We start from the raw sequence: 11,980 nt of genomic DNA on the forward strand, positions 1-11,980 counted from the left end.
TTATGGTTTATATTCATACCATAGGTGATTCATTTATTTCGTCGTTTATTTTTCCACCCAGTCAAGCACGAATGAAATCGTTTACCTGGACACTAATGGGGCTCCGTACATAATGGACGCCATCTGACCAAGTGATGGAGCCAAAAGCATAGTGTCCCACCGAACGAACTATTTTAGCAGCCTCAAACGTGATCTCATACAACAGTTTTGTCCCAGAGCTGTTGAAATGGAGAATGTCTGGTTTGACTGTAACTTTGACGCTATGCGGCTCTTCCACAATTGCCCTGTAACTTGAGTATGGTGTTCCTACGTTTGTGACAACTCTTTTCACTGTTTTGGCTCCCACCAGGTTGGAGATTGTTATCGAGGGATAGTTCAGCTCAGTGGCTGCTAGAGTCTGAGACGAGCATTTGGAGTGTTCAATCTTGCAAATGCTGCCCAGACTGCAGCAGAAGAGAGCATAGTCTTGAGGAGTGGTAACGTAAACAAGGCCTGGATCTGCTGCTTTGGTTGGATTGATGTGTCCGGCACCATATCCGAAGGGGTTGGAATAACTTAGTGTGTAACTATCAGTTATTATATCCCTTGTGTTGTCCATGTTCCAAGCTGTAAGCGTGATACTTCAGGACAGAACTTGCGAAACCCAAATACCTGTTGTCATAATTGCTGACTTGATTGCGGAGGGGCTCCAATCTGGATGTAAGGATTTAAGCAAAGCCGCGACACCGGAAACGTGAGGACAGGACATGGACGTGCCACTCATCGCTCCAAAACTCTTTGCTGAGCTGCTTGAATGGCTTTTTGGAGGAATTGCAGCGATTATGTCAACGCCAGGAGCAATGATATCAGGCTGCAATGCCGGTGATATATCAGATGTTTGAATTTGAAAACCAAATGACTCACAAACCTTCAGAATATCAGGAGAAATTGGGTTTGGTCCCCTGGCTGAGAAGGTTGCAACAGCAGGGGCTGGTCCAATCCCGGTCACAGTTTCAGGTGGATGGATATAGATCGTTGACGATCTGCAATTGGAGGTAGCCAAGTTCAAATGATGAAGATAAACAAGATCGATCTGGCTTACTTCTCATGTGATCTGTGACCTAAGAGCTGAACACCGCATGCACTGGGAACTACAAATATAGGGAGCGACAAGTTTCCTGTTATCGATATCAATCCGAATGTATCGGTGATTATAATTCCGGTGGCTCCAGCCTTTTCGATAGCATCTAGGTCCACGGGAAGCTCCGCGCTGGAAGCAAAGCAAAGGACATACTTCCCTCTCAGGGTGGTACCATTTAATCTCGCTTCTGTGCAATAGCTGCACAGAATTCACCTCATCAGAGAGATACTAGTGTCCGAATGTATGCATACCCATCCTCCCCAGAGGCAATTCCATGCAATCCAACTTCAGAACCGGTCCGGTGCTGTGATGGCGTTGCCTGTCCAAAAACTTCAAAAATGAAGGTTCATACAGCCATTTTGCAAACCTGGCAAGAGGTAGCATTGTCGGGAAGAACGATCTTTGCATAGAAACCCCGGTCAATAGTGCTTGCTCCCACACTCAGAATCCAGGGAGCAGTGTTCGTGATTGTGGACGGATATGGTCCCGAATTGCCACCACTTGCCACAACCAAAATCCCATTCTGGACTGCATGAAATGCGGCAATTGCAATGCCATCCGTGTTGTAGTCGTACGTATTGTCCACGCCTGCAGAAATGGACAGGATGTCGACTCCGTCATGAATTGCGTAGTCGATTGCAGAAATAATGTCTGCTTCGAAGCTGCTACTCTCTTCATAGAGTTTGTACATTGCAAGCCTAGCCATTGGTGCTCCACCACGAGCTATTCCACTGCCAAATTCATCATCGCTGGCTCCATATACAAGCCTGCCTACAGCGGTCGACGATGTATGCGTGCCGTGAGAGTTTTTGTCCCTGGGTGATCTGTAGTCGTCCACGCTAGGATCCACACTTTGGTCGAAATATCGAGCTCCTATAAGTTTCCTGCATTCAACCGTTAAAACACATGAAACGACTATACTTCCAAGTCACTCGGAGGTCCCAACAACGAACCTATTACAGTTTGAAGCCGTGAAGTTCTCGCCTATTTGACATATTCCCTTCCATCTTGTGGGAACTGCTGGCATTGATTTGTCATTGAAACTCTCAGCTTCAGGCCATACACCTGCAGAAAAGTTCCGAGATTTTGGTATCTGCTGCACACTAGAATGTGAAACTTTAACAAACACCTGAATCCACAACCCCAACAATTACGTCCACTCCGAAGCCAGATTCTTGCAAAATGCCTTTGGGCTTCATGACATCCAATCCAAGGAAGTCCCAGCTGTGAGTTGTATGCAGCTTCATCTTTTTGCTGCGGAACACAGACACAACTCCAGGCATCTCTGTTACAGAAGTATTAGCCTGAAAACTGAGAGCACAGCCACTTACTGGACAAAGCTTTTGCATGCCCTGGATTCATATCTGCTGCGAAACCGCTGAATCCATGCCGGTAGCTGTACAAAATAGCACGTTTTGCCAAATCTTCACTTCCCAACACACTGGCCAGCGTTTCGTGATGGGATTTCGTTACCAGTTCGTGGTCTTCAACGGTTTTCTTCCCCATGTAGACTATATAAACCTACGATGGCACCAGTTACCGACCGCTGTAGACTCAATAAAATACTTACCTCTCCCATCAAGCACTGGATTTGAGCCAGAAGAATAAGAAAAGCGATTAGTGGTGCCATTCTTCAGGAGTGCAATGCAATGGAAAATCCCTAGCTGCTTTCCGAGCATACCCGGGGGTTGATATAGAGGCCACACCAGTCAGCATTCTGACCAGATGTATTGTGTGGGCCTTCAGGCACTCGAATTTTCTTTAGTTGCGATGTTGATCCGGCTGGCCCATCCGACCACTAGTAGTGGAGCCGCAAACAGCCAATGGGGTTGTCTGTACTGCTGCCACTTGCCCCACCAGTTCATTGCAGCAGAACTTTGATTGCAGGACCGAACAGAGACAATGCACAGTACTCATTGCAGGTGAAAAACAAATTCGAGAAGCACATTAGGCTTCGTCCATTGATGATCCTGCATGTAAAAACATTCTCTCTACAAAGAAAGTCGATGAACAAGCCGTTCCTGTTCAAAGCTGCGTAAGCTCCTAGTGCGGATAGGAGAATCTGTGTCAATGCAACCACCCTGGAGCCTTTACTTTTGAGATACTTGCGGTGATTACATCCAAATGTATGCAAGCCTGAAGTGGTGAATCTGCTGTCGATGAGGTGGTATGTGGCACTGGCTTTAAACTTAATGTGGTACTGGTATGCTGATGCGAGAGTGACGCCTAGAAATTCAACCAAACCCAAAACAAACAGACCTTTACAATTCAATTTCCAAGGTTCTAAAAAAGACAGCTCTAAGACAAATAATGCTGCTGCCAAGCAGGCCAGGATTTCAAGTTGTTAAAGTTGCATCTTCACATCAAATGCCCGTTTAACTATCACTTAGTCAGATATCGTCGTTGGGAGCACTCTGACAAAATGCAGCCACATAGCTCTTTTGAGATTTTAGGTGAAGTATTAAAAAAAATTCAAAAAACTATTACTTGCAGATGACGTTTAATCAAAGACCACAATGAAGTTGGCCACGCCCAGGGCCAGCGGCCCATTTGGAGGAGCACAATTAACTCGCGCCCGAATTTCACCTCTTTATACTGCTCCAGCATGTGGGCTCAATCCACCTGAAAACTAACCTGAAACAAAATGAAAGCAACAAACACGCGTTGACTGAAGAGGATTCTTTGTATCATGGAGATTTGTTTGACCAGTCACACATTTTAAGAGCGGCATGTAACGGAGGAAAACGGGTTAGCGATAATGTAGTTGGCTTTCACTCACGCTGCTCGAACTTTCTTAAGTTGCTACTAAAACCAGGAGCACTCCTCTTCACTCCACAGCGCCTCCTGTGAATCGTCTTCTTGATCTTACTGCTGCCATACTCCACGATCCAGGGATGATCCAGCACACCATCCAGCATCAACCTCTCGCTCGGCTCCACAGCCAGCATCCCGCAGATGAAATCCTCCACCTCGTCTGAGAGAGGACAACCATCCGGGAATTCCCCGGCTCGCAACAACTCGATCTCCCTGGATTGCTTGTAGCCTCTCAGCAACTCCCACATGTCGATGGCTGTAGTGTAAAAGCTCTGCAACCTTGAGTCACCATGACCACTCTTACAGCTCGTCGTCCCCGGGGCCATATACTTCCCGGTTCCACAGTACTGCGACATCTCCTTGGGGTCGTCCGTGGCCACTCCAAAGTCTCCATCGTGCACGGCAAGAGCGTCCAGCTTGACAAAGATGTTCTTCGGCTTGAGATTCCGGTGGACGATGCCGCTGGTATGTATCCCCTTGAGCGCCTCCGCTAGACGCTGGATGGTCTTGGCGGCCACCTTCTCGCCCAGCGGCCCTCCCTTGATCAATCGATGCCACAGACTAGGGCCGCACAGCTCCATCATCATGGTCCCGTAGCAAGCCCCGCCGCTCCTCTCCCTCACGAAGCCCGCCAAGAAGACCACTCCATCCCGGCATAGCTCGTGGCACCCTTGAGCACGAAAGCCTGGCCCTGGCGCCCCAGCCTCTGGCCCCTCGTGTAGATCGTGAGGAGCTCGGCACAATCGTCGTCCTCGAACTCACCGTCTTCGCGCACCATCGTCCTCTCGCGCAATGATATGAGTAGAAACCCTAGCTTCACATAACGACTATATGTCGACGGCTGGGATGGCGTTTTGCCGACGGCTGAGATGTGATCGGCGATCAACGGTGCCGATGTGCCTAACCGTGAATATTTTTGGTCACCTTCTTGGACAGGCAAGACAGCGTAGTTGTAAGTTGAGCTCACTTCCAAACTTTTCTATATAAGCCTCCACAATCTTTTGATCTCGCATTTGTCAAGAGGATTTGGAAGCACAGGACCCAGAACCGGAGGCTTGTCGAGCTGGGCAAGCTACAAGGTTTTCTTCCTCTACAAAGCTCTCATGTTCTTCGCAAGGATTCACCTTGCGAGCTTTGTTCCAGGATTAAAAATGCGGATAAACAACTTGCAATCAACCTGTGACAGGAAACTGGAGGAGCTCAGGTTCCTTCTCAAGTTTCTCACACAAAGGCACGTTTTCAAGCCTTCACTCCTCGATCTAACACGTGCAAAGGGGATGATCCACTAGGAAGAACTTTGACGTGTTTGCCGGGGAGGTCGGGGAACTTGCAAAAAGTTGGTCCGGCGGCTGAACACGCAAAAAGCTCAGAATATAACTAGCCTCGGGAAAGAATCACCCAAGTCAAGCAAATGGCAATCCAGCCTCAACAACTTGGCGGAAGAAAGGATTCTGTCCTCGTACTAGGCTTTTGAAAATTTCTAAGCAGGGGCATTGCGATCGACGGGCTCTTGTGTGGAGAAGTGGCAGATCCAGTGCCCTCGAAGCAGGCAAACTCCATGGCCGCAGGGTCTGCAATCTTTTGGTGGAGCGCGCAAGAACGTCTTCTCTTGATCACGGCCTATGCTAGCAGAAAAGAGGGGTGGAGGGAGTGAGCGAAGCAAGGACACTTAAGGTGGCGTTCCTCAGGCTGGCGAGGTCTTGCTGCAGGGCAACCCTGTTCAGGCGCTCCTTGAGGAGTGTGGCCTGAGCAGAGATCTGCAGATTGCCACAGAGATTCTAAGGAATCGAAGCTCTGCTGGCTGGAGAAGTTTTTAAGAAACAGAAAAATCTGGTGACGACAGTGCGAGATACACGAGCACCTACACGACGCTTTGCTGTGACGATCTGGGCGATGGAGAAGAGATCCACGCTTGTGTCGTGAGGGCTGGGATCGAATGGAACGTTGCCATGTCCACTTCATTGGGGCGCTTTCTGCTCAGTGGACTCGTGCACCTTAAAACTCCCAAGCTTTAAAATCTTAGCTACGGCGTAGCTCTTCAATGCCACAGCACTGTATGTGTACAGATCTTTAATATGTTCGAATGTCTTAGAAGCAATACTTTCGTCTTGCAACTGTGGATGGAATGTTGTTCTTGTTGGCAGTCATGGAAGGATGTCTCAAGGAAACCTGTTCTATGTTGATTCCAACACAACTGTTAAACAAACTTAAAAAGAAAGTGTTAGGAATGAGCTCCTCACCGTGGCAGTGTTGTGCACAGGCATGCAATCAAGGTTTCTGCACTGTTTCATGCCTTACAGATTCGATTAAAGCCAGCATTTTATTTGGGTTTGTTCCTGACTGGTAAGACTGTGCAAACAAGAGTGGCATACCAATTACATACCGGAAGAAGCTAATGGAGCAGCTGACACCAAATGCAATTGGATCCACATTCTCCTCCCACCACCCCACCTGATGGCTGTCATTAGGATCGACAGTTTGCTGGAAGCATGGCTTACTCAATGGACAAAGTGTACATAATGAATGTCTTTAAGAGGTCCATTTAGAAGTCTATTCACCACCATGCCATAACTTGCCACCTGGAGTGGTCATTTGTCACCAAGCAGGAAGATGGGACACATGGAGTGTTAATGTCATGCAAAGAAAGCTGCCACCCAGAGCTTACTCAGAGCAATTTGTTGTTGATGATGGCTCTTCACCCATCACTAGTGCCTGCTTTAAAGGTGTTATGGCTAGATAGTGGTGGTTTGTTTCATATGACTCCTTTGAGATCTATGTTTTGAAACGAATCGACTCAACTAGAGATTGAATTGATAACACGCTGTTATAATCTATCTCAGTCTAACTGTCGCGACCGTTGACTCTTCAGCTTGTTGGCATATTCCCCTGAATATTAACACTCCCACTCAAGCTGAACGTCGACGTTGCGTCAGTTCTTTGGCTGCACTCTAAGTGCCTGTGCATGCTGCTGGAACAGAGCTGGAGCAAGAGCTTTGGTGAAGATATCCGCCACCATCTCCTTGGTAGTGCAGTAGACCAGCTCCACAGTCTGCAGAGCAACCTGTTCACGTATAAAATGGAACTGAACCTGAATGTGCTTGGTCCTGCGATGGAACTTCGGATTTTTCGCCAATGCTATGGCTCCTTGATTATCGCAGAAGAGCTTCGTCGCTTCCTCCTGCTTATAGCTGAGCCCGTCCAGCAAAGTTCTCAGCCAAATGCACTCCTTGGCTGCTTGAGTGATGCCGATATACTCTGCCTCAATGCTTGACAATGCTATGACTGGCTGTTGCTGGCTGTTCCATGTAACCGCTGCACTGCCCAGAGTAAAAAAATAACCTGAAGTTGATCGCTGCTGATCCACTTCGCTAGCCCAATCTGCATCTGAGTATCCCTGAAGCAGCAGCCACGAGTGCTTTGTCTGGCGCTCATAGCTTAGCACAAACTCGCTGGTGCTCTTCAGGTACCGGAAAATCCACTTAACGGCTTGCCAATGCTGGAAGCCGGGGTTGGCCAAGAACTGGGACACTACTCCCACTGAGTAGGCAATGTCCGGACGAGTACACACCATCAGGTAGACCAGGCTGCCCACCATCTGACGGTATGGAATCCGATCCATCGCTCGCTTGTCACCTTCTGTGGCCGGAGACATCTCCTGACTAAGATGCAATCCCACCTCCATTGGTGTTGACGCCGCACTGACGTCCTGAAGCTTGAACTTCTCGAGCAGCTCGTCAATGTACTTCTTTTGTGACATCTGAAGCACACTCCTCCCCCTGTCACGGAAGATCTCAATGCCGAGGCAGTACTTGACTGGTCCAAGGTCCACCATCTTGAATTTGGAGCTCAGGTCCTGCTTCAGCTGCTGAATCAGCCGCTTGCTCTTGCTGAGCAGCAGACAATCATCCACATAAAGGGCTAGGATGATGAGCTTGCCTCCCACTTGCTTCTGGTACACGTTGGTGTCTGCTGACATGCTGGTGAAGCCAAGTGACAGCAGAAACGAGTTCATCTTTGAGAACCACGCTCGGGGTGACTGCTTCAACCCGTAAAGGGCCTTTTTAAGACGACACACAAGGTGCTCCTGGCCTGGCTTGACAAAGCCTGCCGGCTGCTCGATATAGACCTCCTCATCAAGGTCACCGTTGAGGAATGCTGTGGTTACGTCCATGTGCTCCACCTCCATATCCTCCTGAGCAGCTAAATTGAGCAGCAGTCGGATAGAGGTGAGCTTCACCACTGGTGAAAAAGTCTCGTAAAAATCCACACCTTCGACCTGAGAAAATCCGCGAGCTACAAATCGGACTTTGTGTCGAGTGCTGCCATCCGGAGTCGTCTTCACTCGCAGGAGGAACTTGGTTTTGATTACCTTCCGCCCTAGTGGGAGCTTCACTAAGTCCCACGTCTGGTTCGCCATCAACGCATCGTATTCCACCTGACGAGCGGCTTCCCACTTGGATGCGTCTGGACCAGCTAAGGCTTCCTCCAAGGTCTGAGGCACCAAAGCATCTCTGCCTTGGCTGAAGAGTAGCATGAACGTTGACCCTTCCTGTTCTGCACCTGCCTCCTCGCTGGAAGCAAAGTAAAACGACTCACCAGAGCCTGAGGGAGCTTGAGGAGCCGATGCTGCTCTTTCTCTCACTGCCTTAGCCTCTGCTCTGGACTCACGCTTGGCAACAGCAAGATCACGCTGCTCCTGGTACTGGTGCCCTGCCTCTGTGAGCTTTGTTACTCGAGTGGATTGACGTAACGGTGGAGCTGAAACGGCAACCTCTCTGCCATCTGAAGCCTGCTGATCAAGACCCACTGCCTGATCACTCGCTTGAGAGCTCCCCCCCTGATCGGCCTGACTCCCACCCGCTGGTGAGATCGGATTACCGCCACCTGCAGCTGGAGGCTCACTAACTCCAGCTCCGATTGCTGAACCTGGCCCCAGATCACGCTGGCTCCCACCGGCTCCATGCCCTGTGGCTGAACCCTGCGTACCTGGCTGGCGTCCGCTCCTCGTTCTCCCATAACTCGCTGCCCTAACTTCTTCATCCGAGTTATCCGAGTCCGAGGTAACCTCGGGCGATACCAAAGTTGGCGGTGGTGGGAGGGCCCGAGTGCCGTAAGTTCTGGTCTCATCGAAGATGACATCTCTGGCCACGATCAACTTCTGAGTCTCCAGGTTGAACAACTTGTAGCCTTTCATTTGTTCGGAGTAGCCGACGAGAACACACTTCTGACTGGTTCTTTCAAGCTTGCTGCGATGATGTCGCTTTACATGAGCGTAGCAGACACTCCCGAACACTCGCAGATGGCTGATGTCTGGTTTACTCCCATACCAAGCTTGATAGGGAGTTTGACCCGAAACTGCAACAGTGAGCTGTCTGTTCCTTAGATAACCGGCGGTCTCCATCGCCTCACACCAAAAAAACTTTGGAAGGCCTGAGTCTTCCAGTAGGGTTCTTGCTACATCTTGCAGCGTCCTGTTCATCCTCTCTGCTACACCGTTTTGCTGCTGAGTGTCTGGGATGGAGAATTGACGTTGTATTCCAGCTGAACTACAAAACTCATCAAATTCTCTCGACACAAACTCGCCACCGCCATCGCTCCTGAATGCCTTGATCAGCTTTCCTGTCTGGAGCTCCACCTGAGCTTTGTAGTCCTTGAACTTCTGGAACACCTCTGATTTCTTCCTCAGGAACTTGATGGCCACGATGCGAGAAAAATCGTCCACGAACGTGACAAAGTACTGTTTCCCGTCTCTGGACATATTCGGCATCGTGCCAACATCAGAGTGAACCAAGTCCAGGATTCCCTTAGCTCGGTTAGTGGATGCAGTTGGATGAGGGAGCTTGTGAGCTTTACCCAGTGCACACGGCTCGCAAAACGAGCTGCCACCTGCTGGAGGAGTTATGCGGAGGCCGATCACCAGCTCCTGCTTGCTTAGCTGCTTCAACGCCTGCTGGTTGGTGTGACCCAATCTCCTGTGCCAAGTCGCAGTGTCGACTGCCTTCTGGGCACCGGCGTAGCACAACCGCTGTGGCTGGATCACTTCTGCATTCAGCCTGTAAAGGCCCGAGTACCTACGTCCACTGGCCAGCATCTTGTCATCTGATCCTTTGATCCTGCAGCCATTGTTGTCAAACTCGACTTTAAGGCCATGATCAGCGATCTTCCCGACTGAGAACAGCATCTTCGGGACTCCAGGAACGTAGTACACGTTGTGAATGGGAACCACTTGTCCAGATGCTAGCTGCACCTGAGTTGTCCCCACACCTTTCACTTCATGAGAGTAGTCATCGCCTAGGTAAATCCTCTGGTCCTTGACTGGTAGCAGCTTGGAGAACAGCTCTCGGACGTGTGTCATGTGCTGGTTTGCTCCGGAGTCGACCCACACAACCTCTGCTGCTGTGGTACTGACTGTACTCACTCGATCGGGCTGTGTCGGCTGGTGACTCTAGTGCTTCTCTGCACTCACCCTCCTTGCCATGAACAGACTGTCATGGCACTCAGCTTCATCTTCATCTTCCTCATCTGAAGTTGCTGCCTCTCTCTTCGAATGAGCAGATTTTGCATAGTTTGCCACCTGCTTCTTCTTGCCTTTCTTCGCCATCGCATCCTTCCTGGCCTGCCATGCCTTCTTTGCCTCAGCATGAGTGCAGTCTCTGGCAAAATGACCTGGTGCTTTGCATGCGTTGCATCTGTCATCACGTTTGTTGCGCTTGCTCTTGCTGGTGCCGCCTTTGTCCACCTTATTCACTGGGCCCAGCCGATCCCACACTGTGGTTGACCGCTTGCCGTTTGCTGTGAACAGAGCAAGTTCTACCTTCTCCTCCTTGTTCTTTTCCTCGGGGCTGAGGAAGTTCTCAAGAGCTGAGAGTTCTGCAACAATCTCCTCAAAGGTGAGGTGAGAATTCATGAGATGGGCTCCAGAAACGAGTAAGGTTGTGGAGAGTCCCTTGAACAGCGCTGATGTGAGCTCGTCGTCACCGACCGGATTCTCCTGAGCGTCAGTGATCTGCTGTGCAAGGCCCATAAGGCGACTGGCATAGTCATTTACTGAACTACTGCCCTATTGACACCCGTTGAACTGGGTTTTCAGATCGATCAACCGTGCCCTGGTGCATGTGCCAAAAACCTGGCAGATCTTCTCCCAATTCGCCTTCGCTGTATCCTCCATGTTCAGGTGGCTCCTGTATCTTTTTGCCAGAGCGCGACCTAAGATGCCCAACGCCTCGTCGTTCTTGGCATCCCAATCCTTGCGCTCTGCTTTCAAGGTGTCCACCGGATCCTCATCCTTTGTTTCTTTTTCACCCTCCTTCGCTTTCTTCTTGGTCTGCCGGACTGGTGATGGAGGTTGCCGTTCCTTTCCCCTCACCACATTCCACAGATCCTTTTCCAGGAAGTAGAGTTGCATCTGAAGTTTCCACGACGGAAAATCTTTGCCATCGTAGACTTCGAGCACTTGCGACGACGACGGAGACATGCTGCTGCGGGAAACTCGTCTTGATCAGAATCTGAGCTCCGATACCATGAAACGAATCGACTCAACTAGAGATTGAATTGATAACACGCTGTTATAATCTATCTCAGTCTAACTGTCGCGACCGTTGACTCTTCAGCTTGTTGGCATATTCCCCTGAATATTAACATGTTTCACATTTACAATAGGTTATGTTCGCGACAAATGACCACTCCAGGTGGAAAGCCGTGGCATGGTGGTGATCAGGCTTCCAAATGCAGCTGCCCAACACTCGCATCCCCCACTATCCTTCCAGTGCTCGCAGCCTACCATGCCCCAAGGAGACAAACACTTCACCCCAGGGAGTCAGAGCAGCGACTGCACCTTGAGCAAGCTCCAGATCCAGCCAAGCTCGAAAACATTCGTCACAGATGGGTTGCCAAAACTAGTTTCTTATCATCCGCCCAGGAAAGCGCAACATCGGCCAAACGACTAGTGATGATAACATGAGGCCAACATTGCTGTAGCACCTGGACGATTGCAGCTAGAACCCTGTTGTCAACTAGTGACATCGGGTAAAAATCAAGTCATATCAA

At 49.8% G+C, this 11,980-nt stretch overlaps 2 protein-coding genes across 2 annotated transcripts; both read right to left on the reverse strand.

Moving 5' to 3' along the window:
- Positions 1 to 6: 6 nt before the first annotated feature.
- LOC9648750 (subtilisin-like protease SBT3.4) lies at positions 7 to 2,793 on the reverse strand. The gene is made up of 10 exons (XM_002984885.2): positions 2,691 to 2,793; positions 2,452 to 2,641; positions 2,250 to 2,405; positions 2,074 to 2,185; positions 1,488 to 2,004; positions 1,372 to 1,439; positions 1,082 to 1,318; positions 908 to 1,022; positions 652 to 850; positions 7 to 606 (listed from the first exon to the last, which is right to left on the reverse strand). The coding sequence occupies exons 1-10, from the start codon at positions 2,748 to 2,750 to the stop codon at positions 62 to 64; spliced, it is 2,199 nt and encodes a 732-aa protein (XP_002984931.1). The 5' UTR covers positions 2,751 to 2,793; the 3' UTR covers positions 7 to 61.
- A 188-nt stretch (positions 2,794 to 2,981) lies between these two features.
- Positions 2,982 to 4,521, reverse strand: LOC9648542 (serine/threonine-protein kinase H1 homolog). Its single transcript, XM_002984886.2, has 2 exons — positions 3,900 to 4,521; positions 2,982 to 3,346 (listed from the first exon to the last, which is right to left on the reverse strand). The coding sequence occupies exons 1-2, from the start codon at positions 4,519 to 4,521 to the stop codon at positions 2,982 to 2,984; spliced, it is 987 nt and encodes a 328-aa protein (XP_002984932.2).
- Positions 4,522 to 11,980: the final 7,459 nt, after the last annotated feature.

This window comes from Selaginella moellendorffii, unplaced genomic scaffold, assembly GCF_000143415.4.
Source record: "Selaginella moellendorffii unplaced genomic scaffold, v1.0 SELMOscaffold_64, whole genome shotgun sequence".
In the NCBI taxonomy this organism is placed as follows: domain Eukaryota; kingdom Viridiplantae; phylum Streptophyta; class Lycopodiopsida; order Selaginellales; family Selaginellaceae; genus Selaginella; species Selaginella moellendorffii.

Bases quoted from the DNA above. Each gene is read 5' to 3' on its own strand.
- LOC9648750 (XM_002984885.2), bottom strand. From the start codon at position 2,750: ATGGCACCACTAATCGCTTTTCTTATTCTTCTGGCTCAAATCCAGTGC. The intron at 2,642-2,690 runs GTAAGTATTTTA...GTGCCATCGTAG, and splicing joins TCCAGTGCTTGATGGGAGAG to GTTTATATAGTCTACATGGG. The intron at 1,023-1,081 runs GTAAGCCAGATC...CTCCAATTGCAG, and splicing joins GGTCACAGATCACATGAGAA to ATCGTCAACGATCTATATCC.
- LOC9648542 (XM_002984886.2), bottom strand. From the start codon at position 4,521: ATGATGATGGAGCTGTGCGGCCCTAGTCTGTGGCATCGATTGATCAAG. The intron at 3,347-3,899 runs GTGAGTGAAAGC...TTGAATTTCTAG, and splicing joins CTTAAGAAAGTTCGAGCAGC to GCGTCACTCTCGCATCAGCA.